This window comes from Neolamprologus multifasciatus, chromosome 12 (assembly GCF_963576455.1).
Source record: "Neolamprologus multifasciatus chromosome 12, fNeoMul1.2, whole genome shotgun sequence".
Lineage (NCBI taxonomy): Eukaryota > Metazoa > Chordata > Actinopteri > Cichliformes > Cichlidae > Neolamprologus > Neolamprologus multifasciatus.
Window position 1 is genome coordinate 31750064 of NC_140450.1, and position 27468 is coordinate 31777531.

Here is a 27468-nt window from a genome sequence, read left to right on the forward strand (position 1 = left end):
TGAAACTAAACTTTATCCCCAAGAAATGCACACAGATCACACACTGTCCCATAACTAGTGGAAATCACCTTGTGTTTATTTGATTGACCACCAACAGAATCAATATTTTTGTAATCCATCTTCAATTAGCTACAATCCTAACAGTGTAAAAACGACCAAAACAACATGTTTTCAGATGTTCTGCCAAGCTAGCTGAATACACATGAACTTCTATGTTAGTGACACAAATACTCCTCCTCGAACATCATGTCTCAGTTTTGTTCTGTGGCATTACTGACATGACTTGATGCTCAACAGGTCTGCAGCTATAACCCATTTCTGATAGTTATGAACAGTAATATCCAGTGGGAGGCTTTTGTTTGTTGTTTCTGCATACTCTGTCTGGCAGTAGCTAAGCATAAAAAAATAAAAAAAAACCCAAGGAATATGAATCTCAGGCGGCTGAGTTACATCCAGTGAGACCTGAAGAGTCACTTTCTTTAACATGCTTCAGGTCAAATAGCGGTATTTTGATGCACTTTATGTAACAGATCAAGCATGAGAGACAGTTAAAAACCAAACAAACACATAACAAACAAAAGCAGCTTTTGTGCTCTCTGCAGTTTTCATTATAGACCACATCCTTGTAGTATAGTCACATTAAAGGAGCCCTGAAACACTCAAAATTGTGTTTTCTGTCTGTTATGCATCCACGGCTTACATGCGTCATATAGCGGGCAATGATTCTTCCCCTCTCTTCAAAGCTTCATATTTAAATGTAATGAGGGCCAGAAAAATGCAGAACTACAGAACAGAAGAGCCCAAGCTCTGGCACTGCACAGACACCTGATGCAGTAAGTAAATCTGGCCCTTTTCTGCAAATTGTACTCTCTACAGCATGATGTGATGCTAAAACAGTCATAGACTGCTTAAATAAAAGCATGAGTAATGTTTGGTTTTCTACATATGTCTCAATAACACAAACGTCTCTTAACAGCTCAAACCAGCAATGCTATTTAAATATCTTCTGAAAAGGGCTTATTATTCACTGTTTTTCATCACACTGCTATTTTTATTACACAAGCAAAGAAATGTGATAAACGTGATGTATGACTTTGACTGAATAATACTGCTCACCGTATTACCTTAAACCAGACGTTCCCAAAGTGTGGGGCCCGCCCCCTGGGGGGGCGCAGAGCCATTGCAGGGGGGGCGCGGCATGAAAAGGGAAAAAAAAACCCAAAACAACGCTTGGACACTGCTAGCACGGGCGCCCACACAAACGCAAAGCAGGAGATGAAGCATAGCTGAATATGTTTCCAAACCAACTTCATTCTATGGTGAAGCATATCTTCCCTTTGGTTTCACCTGCACAAGTGCCGAGGTAGGTCTCCCTGCAGGATTGGTTTTCCCTTCGTTGGGAGCAGCGCTGGGCTGTTTAAATCACGGACAAACAGTATCCCACATTCTTGATTTGTAGTTCATAAACACTTGTTGTAATGACTAACTACTCCTGACATTTTGGAGATGTTAGCTCTTTATACAGTAAAGTTACAGTGGGATACAAATAACATCAGGCTCATCCTGCCACAATTTGTTCCCCGGTTCAAATCACGGACAAACAGCATCCAACAGTTGTTTATGTTTTTGAACCCATTTTGCAGAGGGATTTTTTAAAAAATGTATTGATAGCAATGTTGAATATTATTACACAGGGAAAAAAAAAAACAACTACATGTAAAATAATTACACCATGATGCCTCTGCCTTTCTAAATGGAGGGACAGTAACTGCGTGTATATGTAAGCGTGTAAAACCTGTAGATAGTCAGATTAACAGTATTTCGTCTCTGTCTGCCATTCTGCAATTCATCTCATGTAAACAATAACGTGCACACAGCGTGAGGTGAAAAAAGGCACATACCTTTGACGTTGCATGACGAACTCTGTATTCCTCGTCCACACGTAAACGCAAAAAAGGAGTTTTAAAAAATCTCTGTTCTCGGTGATTCGAAACAGCGTTTACGTGTGGACGAAACAGCTGAGTTTTCAAAAATACCCGTGTAGGTGTGGACGTAGTGTAAAAGAGTTAGTAGTTTATTTTCTTACTACCTGTAATTTATTGCAGATTACTTGTATTTGCTTAATTGTTTACTAAATGTTTGAGGTGTGAAATAAACCGCAATGGAGCAAAATATGGGTGTGTGTGGTTGGAGGATGTGTTCGTGCGTGCGCGCGCGAGGGGGGGCGCGAACATTTTTCTTGTAAAACAAGGGGGGCCCAGCAAAAAAAGTTTGGGAACCACTGCCTTAAACATTTTTAAAGGTCAAACATGAGTAAAGATGCTGCCACGAAGACACATGCTGTTAATCAGAGTTCAGAGATTTCCTCAACTTTCACGCTCTATAGTGTACAACACAGGGAGGTAGAACTACAAATGCGGTACAGTTTCTGTGTCAATCATTCACATCTGGCGGGCTGCGGAGCTTTTCACCGTGACAGTAATCTCTTGTACGAAACTCTGCTTTATTTAACATCTTTTGCCAGAAGTCATTCTGTCATTCAAACGGCACTCTCACAGCAGGAGCTCTGTCATGTTTATGTTCTGCTCTGTTCACTTACTGCATTAAGCTAACGTTGACGCACAAAGCTACTGTCAATGTTAACTTTCAGGGTACTTCAAAAGCTGATCATCGCTGCATACAGCAGCTTAGTGCAGCACAAAAAAATATACAAACACCTACATAAAGCAACTGTGTACTTCTTGTGTTGTCTGCCTGTATTCCCGCAGGTCACTGATTTATTTTAACTGAAGCTTATGCGAAGTTAACAATGTGTGTTTAAAGGGGCTCAGATAGGATTTGTTAACAATTTCAATAATTAAAATAAAACATGGATTACAGATAAAAGGGGAACAAGTGTAAGCTGTAAAGTAAATATTTAGCAACTGTAAAGCTTAAAAGGCTTTATGCATCTCATTATCACACTGTCAAGTTTGCGAAACTATCCGTTTGATGTTATCTTATGAAACTAAGAGTTTTACAGCTTTCCTAGGGTTTACAGTCACTACTGCCATCTTGGACTGTTAATTCAGGGTTGCTGGGACTGCTCCAAATGGGAAGCCTAAGTTGAGGAGGTAATCAAGAGGTGCACGACAAGCTGAAATGACAACAAAGGCTGGCATGCACTGGCAGCACTTTTAAAAAACGCACTGCTATTCATGCAGGAGACAACAGTAGGCATAATCCAGATGCAAGCGTTCACATGCAGTCAGGCCTACATATTTTTGGACAAGGACACAGGTTTCATAATTTTGCTTCTGGACATCCCCACAGTGGATTTAAAATGGAGCAGTCTAGAGCTGACTGAAGCGCAGACCTTAATGCTTTAGTTAAACGAAATGTTTACATTAGTGGTTTAATAACAATTTAACATAATCCATCCTTTTACTCAGGCTTTGAGATTTACAAGGCAAACAACTGACAGGATAATTTTATGTTAACAAAGTCTAGAGTTCATTGAATCTGAATTTGGCAACTGTTCTAATATGTAATCAAACAGTTGTCAACGCAAGTGAACGAGGTAGAAAGCAAAAACCAGAACACACTTATCAGGGAGAGAGAAGAAACTTTATGAGCAGCAAATCAGCAGTTTGCTACATTCTCAGAAAGACCAAATGCACTTGTGAGCACTCTCAGAGCAAGAATCTTCCAACTGGGAGGCTCTCTGTGTAGAGTCTGCAGGTTCTACCTTTGTTGGTTCTGTCCATGTCAGTATTAGAGATGGACCGATCCGATATTACTTATCAGTATCGGTCCGATACTGACATAAATTACTGGATCGGATATCAGAGAGAAATAAAAAATGTAATCCGATCCATTAAATATAAAAAAAAAAGCACCTCACAAAACTTGCGACACGGCATAACTCGGCTCATAACCGTAGCACGTCGGAGCAGTGTGCTCACGTGATAGAACGGCTGTGTGTATTTGTAGCCTCACTACCAAACCAGCATTTCATCTCCAATGAAGTTATCCCACAGAGAACTAAAGCAAGTGTGCAAGTTCATCTCTGAATGTTTGTAAAGCATTCCCACGTTAAGCTTAACAACCGATATATGGAGCGACTGCCTCTTCTTGCTGCTACTTCAATCGTGAAACTGATCAATGATCAGCTGATCGGCTTTTCTGTCGCGAGTCCGTCTCTCTTCTTAGTTTTTGGCCCACTTTGCACCAGAAAGAGGAAACCAGCGGCTGAACAACAGCAGCACTATTAAGCTTGATAAGCTGTTGTTAGAGTTTATTTAATATTACTTTCTACACCAGGATCTTTTTCTACATAGCTGACGGCTGGTAACTGTGCAGGGGCGGATCTAGCAAAGTTTAGCCAGGGGGGCCGATAGGGCATGAACAGGGAAAAGGGGGCACAAAGACATACTTTTCTTTCTTATTCTCATTTAAAATATCTAGCTTTTAATAAATAATTATCTGAATCTTACACCCAAAGTTTTAATCTAATGTAAAATATATAGAAGTCCATTACTGTATATAGTAACTGTTAAGTCTAATATACCCTAGTAAGCTATAGTACTTTTTCCTTTGGGAAAGTACCATCTGTGCAGTCTGCAATTCTGTTGAAGAAAGATGTTGAATCTATTTAATTATTCTTGAAAAATAATTTATTTCTGTGCATTTTTTTCCCCACACTGCATCAAATTAGTGTGGGGGGTGGTTCCCTATTTATTTTTTTTTGCTGGGAGTTTGCAACCCTATTAGTTAGGTTGCTTAATATTTAGTACTCTTTAAAACAACAGAATAGGGAGGATTGAGTAGGTTTAAGTTTATTAGATTGATCAGTATTGCTGAACTATAAAATATTTTGGGTGTAGTGTATTTTTTTTACATACAGGTATAACAGAATAGCTTTAGTGTTGTTGTTTATTTAAACTTGAGTATGAACTTATACAAAATGCAGAAAGATATTTAAAAAACTGTTTTATTGATTAAAAAAACACTATATCGGATTCATATCGGTATCGGCAGATATCCAAATTTATGATATCGGTATCAGACATAAAAAAGTGGTATCGTGCCATCTCTAGTCAGTATGAATGGCAGGGCTCGCAAAATCGCTAGCCTGATGTCCCGGGACTAGCGATTTTTCCAGTCGGGCTACCAAAATCTATCTCTGCCCTGCCCGTCGGGCTATCATAGGAAGGAAAAATATATGTCAATGCTTTTGCATTCTTTCGGAAATGTAGCTGGGTAATTATGTCATTGGCATCGGTGAGCCACTGTCAATATGTGACATATTGAAATCGGTTTGAATTTGCGCTTGTTTTTTGCTTTCACTTTGCAATCGTGCGAACTGTGTATAGAGAGCGACAGCACTGATTGGTGAGTGATGATAATTTGCGCACCAATTCCTCTGACATCGTCTTATCAATCGTTAGCTTACTATGCAAACATGACAAGTGAAATCTCCCGCAGCAAACATGTGAGAGGTTGATCGCGCAGAGAATCGCTGAGCGTTATGTGAGTGCGTGTGTAAAAGCAGCAGGATATATATTTTAGTTGTGCTGAGCCAAATAAGACAGGTCAGCGTGAAGAAGTGACAGCCAAAGAAAGGCTTACCACAAAACGGAAAAGTTATGACAAATCAGACTATAAGGCAAAAAGAAAGTGCAGCTTTATGGTTTCATGGACAAAAGAATTTCTGTGGCTGCAATATGACGAGCTAAATAACCAGGGCTGCACATAAGTGGTCCGCAGGTGCGCATTCGCTGTCAAAATAAAAAAACGTGCACAAGATAAGAAGTTGCAACGCGTGTTTGCATACATAAGATTTTCTGGAGGAGGACAGACATTTGTTTAGAACTCTTAAAGATGTCGAAGAAGCAAGCTCCTTTAAGCAATTACTTTGGTGTTCCTCCACCTCCAAAGAAATGTCCGAACCACAAAAGAAGCGTGTATTCTCGGAAAAGTGGTTGCAGGAGGTGAGCTGGCTTCAAACAAATGATGAACGCACAGAGATGTGGTGCAGAATGTGCCGTGAAAATCCTACTCTAGTGGACAAAAACAGCCTTTTATATGGACGCAAACGCGCATTGCAACTTTTCATCTGGTGTGCGTCTTTTATTTTGTGACAGCGCATGCGCACATGCGGACCACTTATGTGCACCCGTGTAAATAACATAATGTTCTGCCGGGTGTGTTGTTGGTTTTCCTTCAATTTCTGAGTCAACAAGCGCCTTTGTTACTGGGACCAGTCATTTTAAGAAAGGCCCCCATTAGAACCCATGAGAAATGCAAGAAATGCATTATTGCTCAGTCTGCAATATCTTTCCCAGAACAAACACCAATTGCAAATAACATACTAAAAATAAACCTGAAAAATCTGTTTAGAATAGCTTACTATGTTGCAAAGAGTGAACTACCACCAAATTCAGGATCTGACACAGACTGATTCATGTTTTACACAGTTCTTACAAGTTCATAGAAATTTCTGTTCAATTAGAACCAAGTATTTGAGTTGATGACTGTAATTTTTATACAATGTTGTAATTTGTGTTTCAACATTTTTTTTGATTAATGTTTTGTTTCTGTTACAATATTATACTTTAATGTATAATATTGTAACGGAAACAAAACAGGAAACAAAACATCAATCAAAAAAATTGCTCTCTTTTTTTTTTTTTTTTTTATTCGGGCTACTAGGGCTGCTCGATTATGGCAAAAATGATAATCACGATTATTTTCACTGAAATTGAGATCTCAATTATTTGACGATATTTATTTAACAATAACAATGTGTTGAATAATTACTTTAAAGATTGTCAAAAAATAATATAAAATAGTGTGCAAATACTGATAACAGTGCAAATGTTTGCAATATAAGAAATAAATGAAAAATGTAAACATCTATGTTTAGTGAACTTTGCAGTGTTGCTCTGTGGTGCAGCTACGACACTGTAGCAAAGTTTACACACTATGTCTACTTGATCCACGTCTGCCTCCACGAACCCATAATGTTTCCACACCACTGAAGTTTTTTTTACCTCTCTTTTCAACCAACAACAGTCACTCTCCTCTCCAAATAACTTCTGCTTAGCTTTCCGAGCTTCCCTTGTGTCCTCTTAATCAGCGGTCCCCAACCCCCGGGCCTTGGTCATTTGGTACTGGGCCGCGAGAGTTGAGACTCAGGTGTGAAATGTATAGTTTTCAGGGTTTTTATCGTTTTTCAGCGTTATTTTGTTATCGTTTTTATCGTTTACTCGGTTTTCCTTGGTCTTTTCACGTGTGTTATGAATAAATTTTCTTTTTTTCGGTAGCGGTACTAGTTTTATTTTGTTGGATTTATCCGCGACACCTTAAAGGCCGGTCCATGAAAATATTGTCGGGCATAAACCGGTCCGTGGCGCAAAAAAAGTTGGAGACCACTGCTCTTATTAATTGTTGTGACACTGTTCGAAATGCAGAGAGGTGCGCTCGATTTGCCACACGGAGCAGTGCGAGAGTAAAGCACGAGGGAGGGGCTAATAATCGTTGAAAGCCCAGATCGTAATCGTGATTAAAATTCGATTAATTGAGCAGCCCTACGGGCTACTTAAATTTATTTTGAGCTACCAAAAACTGAAGAGTCCCTGCCCGAAGGGCTACCAGGGATTTTGAAATTTTGCGAGCCCTGAATGGTTATCTGTGAGTTAGTCCACAGTGTGCAGGGTGTACCCTGGCTCTTACCCTGTGACAGCTGTTACAGGCTCACCAACACTGAAATCTGAAAATGTGATTATGTACAGAGGCAAAATAACACAACTGTGCTGCTATTCCAGCTTTTATAGGTACGTCAGTATGTATGCAGCAGCGGCTGTGACAATTTTCGTGTGCGTCTCATAAAGGACGACAGACAAAGCATGTTGTACAGTTATACCAGTAATCTATGTCAGTTTTAATACTGATCCCAGCCAACTGAAAGCCAGAGCAGTCTGAACAACTGTCTGGCACTCTAATAGGATATGACAGATGCCAGATTTGCAACCCGAGAAGCATCTCACCTCTGGAGTTTGGGATGCCGGTGGAGTCTTCCTCTTCTGTTTTGCCATGAAGCAGATGAGAGAATTTGTCTCTGGGGAGCCCCGGACGCCAACACTGGACCTCCGCCTGGCTTTCAGCTGTGCTAGACGAGACTTATCTGTCAGGGGAGAGAGAGGCTTGGTGCTAGACTAACACTCAATCAAGTCCATATAACCTGCTCTGGACACCTTTACTTGCTCTCCACCAGTTTAAAAGCAACAGCAGCTGCAGCCAAATAACGAACCGTCTCTCACCTTTGCGATTTGACGATGCTGCTGGGGTAAAACTCTGCACAGAGATGCCAAACTGACTCGGGGTGAGCTCACAAAAATTCAGGGGGGCTGAGGTTTGATTTAAAACCGAGGGGATGTCCTCTACTGAGGGAGGCGACGCAGCTCCCTCCTGATCACCCTCACAGGAGACAGTACTGATCTCTGCTGTAGCCATCTGCAATGAGAACATAAGCACGACTTATAAATGAAGTGCAAGAGAACCACAAGGACAGGTAGACGGTCCTAGAGGAAACATGGATAACAAAAGCCGACTAAGTCGCATGCATTTCCATAACAAATGGTTTCTGATGGAACGCGTGCTTTTAGACGAGTGCTGAGAACAGGATTTCACCCGTTACAAAAAGAAATCCCTCCAGGGGCATGCTAACACAGACAAACACATGAAGATTTACTCAGGAGCATTTGCACACGCTCCACAGTAACAGCGTGTAATGAGTAAAGAACTAGAAATGGTCAGGAGCGGCGGGTAGCTGCGCTTACACTCCTATCTCCCTGGGTTAGCACTAGCAACGGGCAACAAAATATTAAACCCACACGAATATTGCTTAACGCTAGTTTGTGAAGACTTTACTCGTCGCTGGTTAACAGTAGTAGCAGCGGCGGTGTCACTACAGCGACAGCAAGTTTAAAATCTTACCTTGTGGATTTAGATTCTTTGGTTGTCTCTCGTTAAAAAATATATAAAAGAACATTCGGGTCTTTTATGCTATAAAAAGAAGTGTGTCTTAACGGACGTTTATAACAATATAAAAAGATTTTTAAGAAAGAGCAGAAGGCGATTCAAATCCCCCTCCACACCAGAGCCAGAGACCGCGTATAGATCCCTCCGCGAAATTGTCAGCAACGTTCGTGATTGCAGTTATATATTTTATTTTTAAGTATATTGCTGGGAAATGTAAAATACGAATAAAAATGACTCCGTTAAAAAATACTAAAAAAATATTGGTAACAACTGACAAAGTGTAGAGGCCTATAGAACTAACTTCCGTATTTTCAAGCACTTTGAAAGCGGCCGGAACTCGTTTAATATGAATTGGCCAATTGAAATGAAAGAGAGATACCACGTGACTGTCTAACGTCAACAGAGAAAATAGGGTTGATATAAAAAAGTTTCTTTTACGAAGCAAACACTTGTTTGTTGCCTAGTAAAAAATAACTTATTTTTTATTATTCATTTTCATTTTATTTTATTTTTTTAACAGCGTTCCTGCTGTACTCCCTCAACTCTGCAGGGCCACATCTGCTGTTGGCTGCTCTGAAGCCCAGCTGCTGGAACTTTACTGGATCTCTCTCAAATTTAAATATCCACTCTGTAAGTAGACAGGCTCCTGTGCTTTTAGCATTTTCTTCTTGAAAATTGCTTATTTATTGTCACACACATGATAAAGATGTGGGCTTTGAGTCAGAAAATAAAGCACGGTACACGGGCTGCTCATCTTTTCACAGTTAAATTGTTAAATTGTAGTAAATTGATCACAAAGCTTTCATTTACATTTACACTCCACCAAAAAATTAAAACAAAAGCCCAAAATGAATGCCACAGTGGGAAAAGCAATATTTAATGCATATTTTTTATATTAACATATTTTTTGTGTTTTATAATGGTTTAAAAGGATGCTCGGTAAGCCTAAAAAATATATATAACCCCAAACAGGTGGGTGAACAGTGGTCTACTGCTGAAAAGCTCTGTAAACCCTACCCACACACAAACAATCTCAAACACACAGGGCTCCTCCTTTTGTGAGGTTTGAGAGTCTGTGGTGCAGCTGAGTACACTGAGATCAGATGCAACTGTGAGCCTCTTTCTACAGCTGGGACTGCCGACCACATGAAGCATGTGCCTTCTTCTGCTGACACCAGGAAAGGCTGTACAAGTCAGAGGGAAGCTTCACTGTTGTTTTTGTGCAGCACAGGATAGGGAAAGAACCACACTATATTTCCAAAAGCATTCACTCATACATCCAAACTGAATTCAGGTGTTCCAAACACTTTAGCGGATGCTAAAGCACATATTGCGCACAGGTCACCGCCTTTCTGCAGAGTCAGTCACTACTGGCCTCCAAAGTAAATGTGGCCCTCAGATAAGCTCAAGAACAGTGTGTGGAAAGCTTCATGGAATGGGTTTCCATGACCAAGCAGCTGCACCCAAACCTTACATCACCAAGTGCAATGCAAAACGTTGGATGCCGTGGTGTAAAGCACGACGCCAATGGACTCTAAGGCAGTGGAAACGTGTTCTCTGGAGCGACAAATTATGTCTTTATTTTGCACTACGATGAAAGAGTCTGAGTTTGGTGTAAAATTTGGTGGACGGGGTTTTATGATGTGCGGTTGTTTATCGGGAGATGGGCTTAGTGGCAGTGAAAGGAACCCTTAATGCTTCAGCATACCAAGACATTTTTTGACAATTTCATTTTCCTGATTGTGGGAACAGTTTGGGGAACGGCTCCTTCCGGTTCCAACATCACACCTGTGTACAAAGCAAGGTCTTTAAAAACTTGACTGAGGTCAAAACTGCGAGAACTATGCAGTGAATTGGAGTGGAGCCAGGCCTTCTTGTCCAGTTTCTCACCTCACAAATTTGCTTCTGCAAGAATGGTCAGAAATTCCCATAAACACACTCCTAAACATTGTGGAAAGCCTTCCTAGAAGAGTTAAAGCTGTTTTAGATGCAAATTCAGTGTCAACTGAAAAATCAGGATATGCACAAAAAACCCAAATAAGAGCAGCAACGACACAACAGAGAATTTTGGCTGTCAAGGAATCTAAATTGATCTTTTATGCAAATTCAGCAACAATCTATGCATTTTGTGCTTTTTAGTATAATAAATGTCATGTCAAGAAGAATTTTTTCACAGCTCTGTGGAAAACTAAGTACATTCTTATTGCTTAAGAGGTTAAATGGCATCTAGGTACAAATGCATTTGATTAACTGATCTTCAGCAAGTGTGAGCATCTCTACAAAAGCAGAAATTTGAGCAGTTTGCAGATCTGGAGGTTTCAGGTGTTTATTAACACAATACCACCATCTTCCCAGGAGTGGACACCAGTGCAATTACAAAAAGACTAAACTATGGCTTGTGTGGAATGCTTAGCAAGAGAAAGGACATAGCAGCACAGCATAGGTCTGAAAGTTGAACAAACCACTAGATTTCTGAAGCAATGTCCTTTGAGGGGACAAGACCAAAATCAAGATGATTAGCCACAGTGCATACCCCCACATCTGAAGAAAACCAAACAGTGCATATCAAAATAAAACACCTCATACCAACTGTCAAGCATGATGGTGGAGGGGCAAAGAGTTGGGCTTGTTTTGCAACCACACAATATGTGCAACTTGCAGTCATTGAGTTGACCGTGAACTCCTAATGTGAGTCTAATGTGAGGTCATCTGTTCAACAGCTAAAGCCCAAATTAGGTCATGCAACAGGACGATGATGTCAAGGTTATGGTACTTCTGCATCTAGCTGGCCCTACAGAATAGGAGCAAGCATAAAAGGAGTAACGTGGAAGGTCATTTTGAATGCAATTTTCTTTTTAACTCAACAAATATCAGCAAACACACAAACTGTTTGTGTGCAGTTTGTTGCACACTGTGTCTGCACAGGTCAGCTGATCATGACCTATACATTAAGAAAATCTTCTAGGACCCTCAATAAAAATCATTGTGAGATGTGACTCTTTTCTCCACGCTGTAAGCGACTTTAGGGTTTCCTTAACTATTGAATCCCACTTTAACCCCTGACTGTACCCAATTCTTGGTTTAGGTGTGGAGCCAAATGACTCTCTACAGTGTAGCCACAGAAAATAGAGCTCCTTTTAAAAATTCTTCTTTTTCTCTGCTCAAGTTCTTATTAAGTGATTCAAGCTGAGTACATGTATTAGAAATAAAATGTAGACTAAAATAAAGTTTGTATTCCCATGTACTAATATAATTTTATTGTACTTCTACTTAATTACTGATGTGTACTTTTGCCAATTCTGCTGCTAAAGTTCTACAAGCGTTTGAATTTTGGGGTGTACTTTGCTACTCACAGGATCGCATCCAAATTTGTAAGTAAAGTAAGTGAAGTAAGCTCATAAACTAACTGCTTGCTGCCTTAAACCTTCTCGTCCCCATTCCTTTTTATTTTATGTCTCTGACAGTCTACTGTTACTCCTTGTCCAAAATAACAAACCTAAGACAGGAACTTGTCTATGCAAACATGTTCTTGGCTCTCCATCTTTTTCTTCTTCATTCATATAATTTCACAGCATGGTGCTGGGATGACAGACTCAGTGTACGGATGGTGTATTAAAGAAGTAGTCCGATTCCTTATGTGGTGCATAAACAATTACCCCATCTTGTTGAAATGTTCAGATTTTCCACTCAGTTTTGTAGTCATACTTTAGACTGTAGTAATACAATAGTTACTCAGTAGTTAAATAATAACTAAACCATACATTTCTGGTAGGATGTGTTGCTATATACGCTTACTGTGATACTCAGTACTTGTGCTGTATGTAGCAGCTTGTCATTTCCTTTCAGTCACCTTTCTCACTCAACATGTGTCAGTCGACCTCTCTGCTGAATCACACTTGTTATTAATCTCTGTCTCTCTTCCACAGCATGTCTTTTACCCTGTTTTCCTTCTCTCACCCCAACCAGTCGCAGCAGATGGCCCCGCCCCTCCCTGAGCCTGGTTCTGCTGGAGGTTTCTTCCTGATAAAAGGGAGTTTCTCCTTCCCACTGTCGCCATAGTGCTTCCTCATAGGGGGTCATATGATTGTTGGTTATATTTCTCTGTATGTATTATTGTAGGGTCTACCTTACGAGGCTAATGTTGTTGTGATTTGGCGCTATATAAATAAAATTGAATTGAATTGTAAACATGGTCTAATATTCCTCTTGATGGGGTTTGTTGCACCTTCTTCCAGCTACAGTTACTTTTTAAATCCAACTATAGACTGTATGAGCATAGCTCCTGGGTCTGACAAGTAAAGTTAACATGGAAGACCCTTAAACCTGCATTTTTCTAATGGTCACTGGCAGGGGATGTCTGTACTCACAAAAGACTTCCTGTCATGCATCTGCAGGCAAAACAACCTCTTTAAACACTTCCTTGAGGGCTTTATAGGTCCAGTCATTTATTCTGGATCATGCTGTTCAGGTTGGAAAAACTGGTCAGTCTCTCTTAGAAACGAGGATTATCCAGTGCAGTGATCCCCAAAGTGTGGGTTGAAAGTATTACAGGTAGGCTGCAGTAATAACAGAAATTCAGATTGAAATTACTCACAAGTATGTACAGTTATGCATCTATTTATGCAACTGTTTATGTATGCAAGTGTCCCAGTGGCAGGTGGGCCACACATTGGCCTTCACACTTTGCATATGACTGGGTATCATTAGCAATTTATAATCAACAGCTTGTGAAATGTTTTTTTAATCAAAATGTTCGTGGAATCACTCTCTCACTCTGTTTTATGTTGATAAGAGTGAAGATTAAAGATTGGGTGGGCCACATGGGATTTCCTGGTTTTTAAATGGGCCAAAGCACTCTCAAGTCTGGGAATGGCTGATGTAGGATATGTTTATAAAATAAGTGTAAGAAAACAGAAAATGTACATTATATGCTGTTTAATAAAGGTTTTTGTAATTGACCCTCCCCACCCAACAAACCAGCTCGCACACCTCCAGTAGATCTCTATCTTTATTTGTGTATGTCTATACACATATAAAAAATAAGGACATATGTACAATGGTAATAAATATCAACATGTTTTTACAAATGAAATAAGTTACTTAACATACTTTAAAAACAAACATAATAAACCAATAACAGAAAAGCAAAAATGGGACAAACTAAACCTTGGGTGGTAACAGAATAATCCAAATGATAAAGCATGAAAACAGCAGAACTTAAAGCCTCGTGTGAGAGAAAATATTACAAGCAGACAAATGCACTGGAAGTGAAGAAATGTACATAAAATACACTACACATGCATTTTTTTTCCAAGCCTGAGACCTGTTATCTTTTTAGTTTTTGCAACATGTTATATTAAATAAAATTCTAATTGTTAAAAAAAAGGAGAAATATTAAGACATAACCAAGTACCAGTGTAAAGAGATAATGTGTTCTTAGCTTTTGGCTTTTGGGAATTTAATACTATAACGTTGACATATTGTTTTTAATCACAGATCTGCTCCTGATCCACCACTATTTATTTGGCTTTCAGGAGCTAAAAAAAATTAAATAATAGTTTTGGTACATCATTCAGTCTTTCATTAAGTTAGGAGATAAGAAATTCAGCAGATAAATGACTGACATGTAAACAGGAAGTTCATCAGTCTCAAGTCTTTTTTCATTTTGCTCCGGGGGAAATTTAGCTGTAGATAAAATATGAAAGGTTGCAGATATCAGCTCAATTCAGCAAAGTGGACGGACTGCTGAGACTTAAATATCAATCTGCAATTGAATTAAATCAATATTTCAACAAGAACAAAAGCAATTGCAGTCTACTTTGGCTTTTCCAAAAGGTGAAGAGGCTTAGAAAAGGTAAACATGTTGAAATGCAGCAATGAAATCCTGTACAACTCTTGAGCCATAAAACCAGAAATATTTTTTCTTTTCTTTTTTCAAAGAGAGCATTAGTGTTGCACAATATTAGTGTCTGTAAAAGTCCAAAAATGATCAAACAAAATGATGTACAAGGATGATCATATCAAAGATGTACAGTCCACTTGCAGAGAATCATGCAACACTAGGATGGAGTGCTGATGGTCGACTACCTCTTCAACCTTGGGATCATTTTAATATTCTACATCTCTCTCAAGGCTCTGTACACAGAGGGGCAAAACCACATTTTTTTGTCCGTCCCCTTCTTTCTTGCTGTGCTCCGCTGGTCCCGACAGACATGTCCCAAAAATAAAAGCCACCTCCTGATGGACAGAGCACAAAAGGAGGACAAAAACATGTAGAGTGAGTAACAGCAAACAGCTAAAAAAGTTATGCACAATATGACTTTGCCACGATCTGATCTATTGTTGGCTATGCTTCAAAGTTTGCTTGGAAGTGGAACAGAAAGTATGTCAGAATATTTTTTTTGGACATCATTACATCAGCGTGGAACACGTCGTATTTTGGGCAACGCGACCTTTTGGAAAATTCAATAATATGATAATATGAGCTTTGGCTTTGTGCTAAAGCTTATGGGATATGAAAACTTCCAACGATTAATGATATGTAGTTAGTTGTCTATTCTGAGCAGGAGGCTGAAATGAAAAGACCCTCAAACTTGCAAGTACAGCAGAGGTTTTGAAACAGAGATTTGAGGCAGGAAGGCCTTCCTTGGGTCTGCTTATTTTGATGGCTGTCACACTGGAGGATTTTCTCTTTAATAAAATGCTCTTGCCACAAGCTTCAGGCTGTGTGTGGCCCCCTTTTCTTATCTTTTGCCAGGGAGATAGCTTTTCAGGTGCACCTGCACTTCAAGACTTGCATAAAAGAGCACACAAGGACAGCTTTGATGGGAAAAAACACACAAGCTGGTAAAATGGGATGGATAGACCTTTTTGACATTGGCAAATTTTTACATGATAATGGCGCTAGTGGCGTCCAGTAAAGTTAAACAAAAGTCACTACATGAGAACCAAATCTCATCATAAATGATAAATAGCTGCTTATTGGGATAAACCAGGCCGGGCCTCAGGTCGGTAACTATTCTTATACTGTAGTCATACTATGACATTGATCTTGAAATATTTGGCATGAAATAGAAACTAAGTACAGTTGTTACTAATTAAACTAATTAAAGGATCTGTTCTATTCGGGTACGGGTTGTTAATTAATGTGGCCAGTAACTCCTGTGACGTCTGTTAAAATGGTCTTTGCTAATGGACTATTACTGTTTACAACTTTAGCAGTGGAAGTTCAGTTGTTTGCTTTGAAGCAAATATGAAACCCTTAAGAGAAGTTGTGCTCTATTTATCACAAAGCAGACCGACTGCGCTTATGGTTACAAGAATTTCTCAACTTTTTGGTCAGTTTTGTTTATCTCAAAGGCTTTGGGTGGCTGTAGCTCAGGCGGTAGAGCAGGTCATCTACTGATCGGAAGGTTGGTGGTTCGATTCCTGGCTTCCCCTAGTCTGCATGCCAAATATCCTTGGGCAAGATATTAACCCCAAAATTGCTCTCCGATGCATCCATCGGAGTATGAATGTGTGTGAATGTTACTTAGAAAGCACTTAGATCAATGTGCTTGTGCGAATGGGTGTGAATGGGTGAATGCACAAGTTGTGTAAAGCGCTTTGAGTGCTCAGAAGAGTAGAAAAGCGCTATATAAGAACCAGTCCATTTACCATCCATTTACCATTAAGTGGCAAACTTTGCACTGGAAAAACAAAGCCAGTGCTAAAGTGCATTTCCTCTAAGGGTATAAAAAAAGTTTTTGGCCTCTGAGTATAGACTCTCCCATGACAGCAACTGTAGAGGGTCTAAAGCTATTCATAACTCATCTATTGGGATTTTGTTAAGGCCTGTAGCTAGCTGCTGTTTTCTAGGCCTCACTTCTGCTAATTCGAGTCACCAAACCTCTCAAAAGAGTTTGTGGTGTTGGTGCCACGTATTGGTCTACTGTGTGCTACAGGAGTCAGTGTGCCTGTGCTTGGATATAAAATCTACAAATGTAGCTTGGTTAGCATTAGTCAGCATTAGCATTGTTAGCACTTTCCAAAAAATTTAACAGCTAATCACATTTCTTAAAAAAGTTAGCAAAATGTGTTTGCAAACCGGTGAGAACCATCATGGTAGCTAGATCCATCAGTTCAGTAAAGAAATAACTAGCTTGGCCTTTAATGCATTATTAGCTTTCTGTCAAAGAAAGTGTAAAACAGATTCAAGCTCAAGATGTTCCAGTTTCATATTTTTGGGCTGCACTTGGCATTTGTGTATTTACAGTTAGCTTGCTTTCAGCATCATAATTAACAGACAGATGTGAAAGCGGTATCTCAGCTATTTAATAAAACCCTTTTCAGACAGTGACCATATTGGGTTCATCAATCTCTTAGATTGGTACACGGTTGTGAGGTGATCTTGTGTGTTTAGACTTTCACCATAAGTAAACCGTGAAGATTACTGTACTTTTCAGTGTTTTTGGTCACAGGAACACTGTTACTATGGTGGGTGCTCATGTTAAACACGTCCACACTTGGTCAGTGTATATAAAAGACACGGGTGTCAAACGTAAAGCCCGGTGGCGAGAACTGGCCCATCTCCAAACCAGCCTACATGACTGTTTGGGAAAATGTGAAGGAGTATAAAGCAGTTTGAGATAAATAAGGACTTTGAACTGTGAATCATCCAAACTACTTCAGTAGAATTCATGAATATAAGCACTGCTTTGGGAAAACAGTACAATAGGGATTCTTTAATAGTAAGGAGAGCATGTTTGAAAGCACCTTAAGTGAATTTCCCAAAATGTTGAATTACTCCTTTAAGAGACACTCTGGGCAACCGAAGTGTCAGAGAAGCCAAATAAATAAACTAAATAATTTGCAACGCTACACTGAGCAGCAGCAAGAGCTAAAAACTCTGAACTGGAAATCGTTTATGGCTATGACATTTCTTAAATCTGCTTTCATGGATTTAATTAAGTGGAACAATACCTTTCACTGGTTTCTGGCCACTTTCTGTCTGGAGCCAACAGTTTGTCGGTACAGGTTCATTCAGTCTGTCTGTCCATCAACACTGTATGTATGTATGAGTGTGTGTGTGTTCTCTTCATGTCGTCATGTTTTACATTATTCTCCGTCTGTATAAGTCCACAGTAGCTCCGGGTCCGTCTCTGGGCGTCGGTAACAGGCTGGGGGGTTTCAAGGGGGTTTAAGGATCCGTCACAAACACACTGTAGTCCAGGATGGTTGGGATTCAGAAGACTGTGAGTGTGTGTGTAAAAGTGTGTGTGGGAGGGGTAGTTTCTTTCTTGGCAGTGCAAGTTACCACCCTCACCAAATACATCGAATATAAAGCACTTATTGAGACATCCACAGCGGTCGCAACAGCGAGGGCTCAGCTACATTCTCCGTGCCAAATGTCTTCACGTCAACTTCGATTTGAAATCAAGTGTGCAATTACTGCTCAGCTGCTATGAGCTGAATGCAAATAGCCTTTGCACAAGCTTCCACAGAAAAAAAAAAAAAAAAGTGCAACCAAAACACCTATCTGTCACACTCTGTGACTCTTAATAAATGTCATACGGAGCGCACTTGAAGTATAGTGGACTTGAAGGTGTGTTTGAAGGTCGCCATGCAGGGCCGTGCGAGGAGTAATGTAACGCCAGGAGCTTTTCCTCGCATTGTCATTCAAAAGTGGGGAGCCATTAGTCGCCGATGACTATTTGAACACTGCCGTATTTCCAGAGCAAAAGAATAACGAGAAATGTCTTAATTCAAAGCAACGGTCATCACATCAAATCAAAAAGGAAGAGATCGAAGTCGGGTGGTAAATACAAGGTGTGGAAGGGGCGAAAATACAAACTGTCTCGAGAGACTGTCCTTCATTCAACAAAAAAATATTTTAAAAACGTAGTCTTTTTCCATTGAATTTCTTCTCTTTGTCTTTCTCTCTCTCTCCTCTCCATCCCGTACGAAGCTCGGGGACGTGATTGTCGTCTTGCTTAGAGATTAGGCTTTTTTTCTACTGCTCTCACACTCTCGGCTCACGAATACAAAAAAAAAAAGGGAAGACACGCTTCCAGTTTTTAAGTGCAGTAAGCTGTAAAAGTCTCAAAGGAGCAGAAAGACAGAGAATCAGTTCAATATTTCCAGTTAGTTGTCCTTGTCGTTTGTCAAGTGGTTTGAGAACTGGGGCAAAACGCTTCGCTTGGTCCGCTCTTTGTAGAAGAAATGTGCCCTTCTGAGAACAGGCAACGCCATTTGTTTGATTTCTGCGTGCTCGAGGTGTTCTCCCCTGCGTTCGTCCTTTTTTTCTTCTTCTTAAATACACAATGTACACAAGTGGCGGTTGCACAGTGGAAGCAGAAAAAGCCACAACCATGACTGCATGTTGTCCAAAACACAATAATTAGAAGAGTTCATGTCGCTCGAACACAGTGTATGAGTGTGTATATTTAACATGCTGTGTGCTATAAATGTCTACAGTGAGCCAAACAGCCATTGGTGGAGCGAGAAAGAGGGAGTGAGAGAGAGCGCGGGGGAATTGACAGCATGTTGTTGCAAGAGAGAGAGAGAGAGCAGGCATCCTCGAAAGGACAGAGGTAGGTTGGTTGTTTTTGTTTTTTTTCAAACTCGGGGAACGGAGACGGAGGAGGACGGGCCTACACCGACGACTCCTCCGGGTTTGCGTCGGGTAGCACGCTTCTCTGCTGCAGGGTGCGTCTCAGCTCTTCCTTGAAGGGGCTGGAGTAGTCGTTCCCACCCATGCCGAGGCCTCCCAGCCCACCTCCCCCAGCACCAGTCCCGCTAGCCCTTTCCTCCCCTGCTGTGCTCAGGTTGAGGCGGATGTAGCCGTTGCTACCGGAGCCTCTGATGTTTGTGAGGCTGAGACGGCTGGGGGAGTGGATGGGCTGGCCGGGTATGGCGCTGGGCGACGCCGTGCTGCTGACACTGCTGGGCCCCAGAGCATGACCGGGAACGATCTTCAGGGAGCCGTCTGAATAATAGTAGTTGGCACCTGTCTCCCAGAAGCGGTCTTCATCTGTGGGCATCTTGCTAGGCACAAAGGTGGGTGGCTCCTTAGGCAGGGTGATGGGGTATACGAGGGTGCTCTCGAGAGGTTTCATGTCTGCTCCCTTTCCCAGGGCCAGCTTCAGCCTCCTGCGCAGGTACAGAGCTACGACGAGAAGCATCAGGCACGCTGCTCCGAGCGTGATGACCAGCACCCAGAAGAGGCCCATGCTGCTGTCCGGAGCCCGTGCTTCCATGAAGACTGGAGCGCTGGCTACCACTGCCACCTGGTAGCGTTCTGTCTGAAACTTGACTCCCTGCTCCTCAGAGTAGCAGATGTAGCGGCCCGCTTGCAACTGGCCCACTTCAGGGATGATGAGAGCTTTGAGGGTCCGGTCGAAGCGCGGCCATCCTGCCTCCGGATCACCCAGCTGAAGCTCACGGTCGTTGAGAACCCAACAAGGCTGAGCCAAGTTGGAGACCAGCTGGCAGGGCAGCACCATGTCAGACCCCACCACAACGGTGACGTTCCTGAGACGGGAGTGCTCTGGAGAGGTGGAGGAGGGGCGGAGGGTGCAGGGAAGAGAAGACAAGAGTGGGGGTTAAGTGTCATCCATAATAAATCCATTTCATATTCTGCACTAGCCAGCTCTCCTGTGCTTAATTCAATTTATTCAGCTCAGTTCAAATGTACTCGCTGAGTCCATTCCCTTTACTTGCTGCTGATTTGCTCCTGCACTGACAATCAATTCCCACAAGGGGCCACTAGAGAGGCGTCAGCGCCACACTCACCAGGGCTGGGGATGGAAACCGGCTTATCAAACTTGGCTTTTCCCCGGTTGAACCTCTCCAGCATGAGGTCCTGTGAGAGGGAGGAGGTGGACCTGGAGAGAAGAGGGCAGAAAGCAGAGATGAAGATGAATAATGTTACAATAAGGAACCGAGAACATTTTAGTAGTGGAAGAAACAGGCACAGAATGAGGGGAATCAATAAAAAATGCACAGAAAAATCATTTTTCCAACACTTTAACAACAAAATGTATTTAATCAGACAGATATTTCAGTAGAAATAAAATAAAAACTGTAACAGTACGGAAAGCCAAGGTTACCTCACAGCTTCAGGCTGAAAGTCGAAAAATTTTATTTTATAGGATTTATGCATTTCACTGGCAAATGAAGGAATCTCTGTAGTAATAGGATTCGTAGTAGTTTTTATTTTTATTTTTTTTAATTTCTAGATTGATCAGTGTCCAAAACACTAAAGGATGTAAAAAGGCAGCAGTCATTAGAGCCCTGTATCGTTATTTCCAAGTTTCTTTAACTAAAGACGTGATGATTAAATAAAAGAAATCAGTGCAAGCAAACTCAACCACATCAAACAATCAAAGTTCTTTATAGATCTGTTGAGTTCATATACACTGAGTTCTTTTGCCGACTCACAGTTACTGTGATGTATGATTGCTAAGCAGTTTTTGAGTCTCTGGAGACTTCTTAGCTGCCGGTTCCTTGACAGATTCCTGATGAGAGGAGATGATTTGCAAGGTGCGCAGAGACACACTTGCAAATCTGGGACAAACACAGACTTAACACGACACGAGTACCCGAGGCGAGCTGAGATGAGAGGAAGTGCAACTGGCTGGTGTCAGATGCCGTACCGACTCGTCACAAAGGGATATAACCAGCTTGAACTTTTCTCAAGAGCGTAAATTAGAGCCGTGTCACTAGTTGACCGGACTGGTGGTGATGTTGAGATGAATCAGTGGAAAAAAGATACGATAGTTTTCCTTATTAATTATAATTTAGAGCAGTGAAGTGGAAGATAGATCCAATCATCATTATCTAATGATGATTGGATCTAAATTAAATCAGCCTACTCCGATCAGGCGCTGGAATATTCCAATTAATGAAACAGTTAAAGGGGTACATTTTGTTTCAGGGGGGATTCAGATGCTTGTCTAACATTTGTACATCAGCAGATTCCTTTAAAGCAAATTATTTTTTCAGTATAGTGTGGATGGATGGGTGTACATAGGTACTAGTCTCACCCTCGGTGGAGGTCGATGCGGACGCAGGCCCTACCCTCGCTGTCCCAGGCGCAGTAGGGATCCCGGGCGAGCAGACAGTCTGGCTGAGACTGATAGCGGCTGCAGTTGGCCAAGGGCAGCTGGAGAACCTCAGAACGAGATCCGATGTACAAGTACTTCTACAGAGAGGCAGAAAGAGCAGAAAGAGAAGAAGAAGAAGACAAAGTCCAGATCCAGAAGAAAGATAAACAGAGAGAGAGGGAGAGAGTGACTCAGTTAGGGGTTAGAGGAGATAATGGGATAATCACTCTCAATTACAATAACATTCACACCCCCCCCCCCCCCCCCCCCCCACCTCCTCCAAATCCAATCTGGTTTGCACTCTTTTCGCAAAATGCTGTTATAAAATGTCTGATCGCAGCTAAGCCAGCATTAATGAGATAAGCATGAAGCTTTAGGGAACGCCCTGTCGGAAGGCCATCGATCGACGGACGCGCTGCTGTAGAGCAGCGGGGACACAGCAGCCGTCAGCACACAGGCTCAGATGACAGCTCAGAGAAGCTGAGAAAACAGAAGGGCCAAGGGTTCAATTCCCCGCTGTGGTGAAGGATTGTAATGACTGTTATTTGGGAAGAGACTTTCAGATTCATCAGGAAACAAATCATCACAAGACAAAGCAGCACTGCCTCCCCTGGATACCAATGAGCAAATGATGAGACAACAAAGAGGGAAAGCAGATTCAAAAAGCACGCTGAAGGAATGTGATCACACGAAGAGAGAGCAACCAGACAGGAGATTCCCATAACAAAAAGGAACTTTGTAGCCCCCATCCCCAAGAGACCATTAAGATTTCCCATCTCTCACAAAGACAGAAAACGATACACCTAGGAGTGTGTGGTGCCATGGAAACAGATGAAAGTTCAAATTCAAATAGTAGAGTAAAAGATGAGGTGAATTAAATGTGATCTGTTCTGACTTTCTTTATGTATCGAGTAGGGCTGCCACAGACGATTATTTTGATAGTCGACTAGTCACCGATTATTTTTGCGATTAGTCGACTAATCAGATCATTGGACATAAAATGTACAGCTTATTGCACCAGCATACATCTGCTCTTATATAACTATCATTAGCTTACAGCTTTAAGTGTTTAAGGTAATTGCTCACTAAAAAGAAAGACAAGATGATAGTTTATTAAATTTTAATAAAATTTGCAGATTGTTTCGGTGAAGTTTAATAAACTCCTTGCTATCTAAAATATAACAGGACACCGGAGTATATTCTTGAGCATCTCACACTTCTGATAATCAGCTGTCTGCTTGACATTTATTCAGCTGTGTAAAAACTATAACTTAAATCTCAGCCAAACCGATTTACTCAGCAACAAATAAAATACTAAAAAAGCCAAACAATAACATTTTGAAGTTATCTAAGTGACTTATACATGTTTAACCTGAGTAGCGAAAGACTGCGGTGGGTGTGAAAACGATCTTCTGGGAGTCCGGTGTTCTCACAGCTCTAGTGAGCCTAGCCCCCGGCTAGCTATCGAGCTAGTGGGTAACAGACGTCTCCGAAAACGTTGGAGCGCTTTTGAAAATATGTGGTGTCTTGATAAACTGAGCAGATATTTGAAGTTTACACAGCTACATTCTCGCCTGAAAATATGTTAAACGTTTATTTTGTGACCCAGAAAAAATAATAAGAGTAATATTAAAACTAACTAGCTGCCGACGTTGCTGGAAACTGCGGACACAGCTTCTTCTTCTTCTTCGGGGTTTAACGGCAGCTGGCGTCCTTGTACATGCAGTGCTGCCATCTTCAGTCCGTTATTACACTCTTAAATCCTACTACTTATTCCTGCGTCTTTTGTGATCTTACAAAGCTTCAAACGACACGTCGACTATTAAATCAGTTGTCAACGATTTTGATAGTCGACGTAATCGTGACTAGTCGACTAATCGTGGCTGCCCTAGTATCGAGACACCTGCTTTCCAAGTGTGCAACAGAACCAAATGTAGACGTCACTTCGCTAAAGGCGCTGCTAGAGTCTTTCTGCTTGGTCCATTCTGGGAAACTGTGAAGACACAGCAGTCTGCTCTGAAGCAGAGGACACACTCCCTGGTTGTGGTGAAACACAGAAATATGTGCATGGGAGCCACAGTGAATGCTATGGAAAGATGCTTCTGTGCATCCTTTTTCCCCCCTCCTTTGGGAACGCTGTCCCACAAATCAAAGTGACAACATATATTGTGTAAATTGCTGGAGTGTTTTCTACTTTATACAACAGCTTACCAATAAGCTATTTAAAAAATAGGGCCATTATACGACTTTATTCAAATGCTTGTTATGAAGTTGTTGCCTTGTTGAAGGACATCATAAGGCAGGCTTAGAGAACAACTCCATAAACAAGGATAATGATCCAATAGTAGTTTGCATAGGTCGTGTCCTCATTGTGGTTGCTGCTGTATCGGCAAAATTTAGTATTTATTTTTTTGCTTTTTCCATTTTAATTCAGAGATGCTAATTGATACGATATGAAGGGTGGCTGTAGCTCAGGTGGCAGAGCAGGTCAGCCACTAATCAGAAGATCGGTGGTTCGATCCCACGCTGCCTCCTGGCTGCATGCCAAATATCCTTGGGCAAGATACTAACCCCATGTTTGCCTACTGGTGGTGGTCAGAGGGCCCGGTGGCGCCAGTGTCCGGCAGCCTCGCCTCTGTCAGTGCGCCCCAGGGCAGCTGTGGCTACAACGTAGCTTGCCATTGCCTGTGTGTGAATGACTGAATGTAGTGTAAAGCGCTTTGGGGTCCTTAGGGACTGAGTAAAGCGCTATACAGATGCAGGCCTTTTTACCACCAGAAAAGGAAGCCACAGGTGGACTGAATACTAACTGTGAATACTGTCTTTCATTTGTGCTACTGCATCCAACACACTGGTCCTTGAAGGCATGTTTTTAATCTAAATCTGAGTCTGAACTAAATGAAAGCCGAGTGTTTTAAAGGGGCACCGGAGCGATTCGAGGTGTCAGCGTGTTCCAGCGAGCGCTCGGCATGTGGCAACACCTGAAAACACCTTCCCTCCACACCTTTCCAATTAAGGGGCTGTATCCTGGATTAATATTAACGCCCACTTCACATACCGATGAGTTAACGGCTTGGGGCTGAGGAAGGTGTCAGATGCTTCGAGCGACACTCAAACTACCAGCATGTTTCATGCGTGCGACACGAGTGTAGTACTGTGAATGCCTTGCAGGAAACACAGTTTCACAGTGTGAGCGGCTATCGCTGCATTTTAACATAAATAAGACTGCACAGCATTTAGTAACGCTTTTATTTTTAAGGGTTTAAGCAGGACTGGACACAGCTAAGCCAGAGATGGTCAAGATGTGCTGTTTTATTTCTAGTTTGGGTTTCATGGGCACCCTGACTGCTCTTTGGCCATGCAGCCCCATACACAACAAAGTGTGATGCATTGTGCATACTGATGTCTTTCCATCAGTTTTCTGCAACTTGAGTTGCAGTAGCTCGTCTGTTGGATTGGACCACAGGCGCCGGCCTTTGCTCCCCGTGTCTATCAGTGAGCCATTTGGATAGATACCTCACAAAAGCTGCAGTTCTGGAGATGTTTCATCCCAGTCAGGTAGCCATCACAGTCTGACCCTTGTCAAACTCAAATCTTTGCACTTGCACCTTTTTTCCTGCTTCTAACACGTTAACTTAGAAGACAAAGTGTTCCCTTGTTAATATATCTCGCCCACAAACAGTTGCCATGATTGTTGGGATTTTCTCTGTTTTCTCTGTGTGATTGTAGGGTCTTTATCTTACAATATAAAGCACATTGAGGAAACTGTTGTTGTGACTTGGCGTGGGATCATCCCTTTTCTTCACTTCACATGTCAGACTTCTCCCAAATCGCAGATGATGCCATACAACTGTGTTCACATGCTGGGCTGTGTGAATGGACGTTCACGTGTAAAAACAGCAACAACTGAAACTCATCCTGCTGTTGTTTTCTTACCTTGGCGTGGGAGATGGTCAGGCTGTCGACTGGCTGGGCCGTTTCAAACAGCTGGATCTCCTCTATCACGTGGGCCTCTGAACCCAGGATCACCACCCTCTGCAGCCAGCCCTCCGCTGCAGCACAGAGAGGAAGAATGGTAAATGGCCTGTATTTATATAGCGCTTTACATATCCAGTCATCCACCCATTCACGCACACATTCACACACTGGTGATGGTAAGCTACAATGTAACCACAGCCACCCTGGGGCGCACTGACAGAGGCGAGGCTGCCGGACACTGGCGCCACCGGGCCCTCTGACCACCACCAGTAGGCAACAGGTGAAGTGTCTTGCCCAAGGACACAACGACCGAGACTGTCAGAGCCGGGGCTCGAACTGGCAACCTTCCAATTACAAGGCGAACTCCCAACTCTTGAGCCACGATAGCCCTGAAGAAGACGAAGAAGATTTGAGCTCACTTTACTTCCGTCCTATTCACGTGGCAGTTTTCAATCGAGTTTACTTTGGTGCACTTTTGGTGCAACACAGAACACCCAGCACACCTTTGACAGCAAAGCAGGGAATTTAAATATAAATCATACAATTTTGGCAAATATTTACAAAAATAAACCAGCGCTCCAGTTCATTTGTACCATAGCGATATGTTACAGTAAATCACCCCATGCACCTGTCACTGCATAGCCATCAGTTTAAATATTAATGATCAGCACACAATCACCTGTGACTGCACAACATTTGACATCCTAATATATTCACACACACACACACACACACGCACAGGAGCTCATTTAAATATTAATGATGAAATATGATAATGTACAGCACTCCTTTGGTGCCAACCATTTAAATATTAAAGCACAAGCTGCAAAAATATAACCTATGCAGCAAACACTTTTTTCATGAACTATTGATTGCCAAAGACACACTGAGCGTGTTGCTCAACTGCACCTGGTTCATGCCGAGTGTCTGAAAAGCTAGCAAGGCAACAGTTAAGGTTTTATGGCATTTTTTTTCTTGCCACAGCAAGAAAAAAAAAACCCCAAAACAGGTAAAACTAAACTAACACCACTGATCATATGTGCTTGCCCCTCTGATGCGCTGAAGAGCCGGTATACAAATAGGGAGAGGCCGTAAATGGAGCAGCTGACCTCAGTGCAGCTCTAAGTGGCGTTATTAATTACACCTGGGCTTTTCCTGGTGTGACTCAAAACAAGGCCAGCTTCGCTACGGGCCACACATCAGCATCACGCCAAGGGTCAGACATGTATACAATACCGACATGCTTTAACTGAATACAAAATGCAAAGCCTGCATTATCTTCAAGTGTATAACGTTGCGCATGTAAAGGTTTTGTTGACCAGTCAACAAAATTGTGCACTTTAACTACAGTTTTAACTACAAAGTACGTGATCATAAGGCT

General features: G+C 41.7%; 2 protein-coding genes and 1 long non-coding RNA gene across 7 annotated transcripts in view; 1 reads left to right on the plus strand and 2 right to left on the minus strand.

Annotated features, from left to right (window-relative positions):
* The window catches only part of cdca2 (cell division cycle associated 2), a 35335-nt gene extending 26015 nt beyond the window's left edge, over positions 1 to 9320 (minus strand). For 2 of the 4 annotated variants that reach the window (XM_085180672.1, XM_085180669.1), the window contains exons 1-3: positions 8980 to 9317; positions 8304 to 8496; positions 8031 to 8167 (exon numbers count right to left, since the gene is read on the minus strand). In XM_085180672.1, coding sequence (XP_085036798.1) covers positions 8031 to 8167; positions 8304 to 8496 — 330 coding nt within the window. In that variant the 5' untranslated portion in view covers positions 8980 to 9317. Of the gene's footprint in view, positions 1 to 8030; positions 8168 to 8303; positions 8497 to 8979 lie in introns of all 4 variants that reach the window. The other 2 variants (XM_085180671.1, XM_085180670.1) reach the window with 2 other exon arrangements.
* LOC146507314 (uncharacterized) overlaps positions 1 to 27468 on the plus strand; it is a 192811-nt gene that overhangs the window by 148585 nt on the left and 16758 nt on the right. The window lies entirely within an intron of this gene.
* The window catches only part of sema4c (sema domain, immunoglobulin domain (Ig), transmembrane domain (TM) and short cytoplasmic domain, (semaphorin) 4C), a 108036-nt gene continuing 98651 nt past the window's right edge, over positions 18084 to 27468 (minus strand). For both annotated transcript variants that reach the window (XM_085180668.1, XM_085180667.1), the window contains 4 exons: positions 26046 to 26161; positions 22050 to 22207; positions 20797 to 20888; positions 18084 to 20551 (listed from right to left, as the gene is read on the minus strand). In XM_085180668.1, the coding sequence (XP_085036794.1) occupies positions 19656 to 20551; positions 20797 to 20888; positions 22050 to 22207; positions 26046 to 26161 (1262 nt within the window). In that variant the 3' untranslated portion in view covers positions 18084 to 19655. The remainder of the gene's footprint in view (positions 20552 to 20796; positions 20889 to 22049; positions 22208 to 26045; positions 26162 to 27468) is intronic.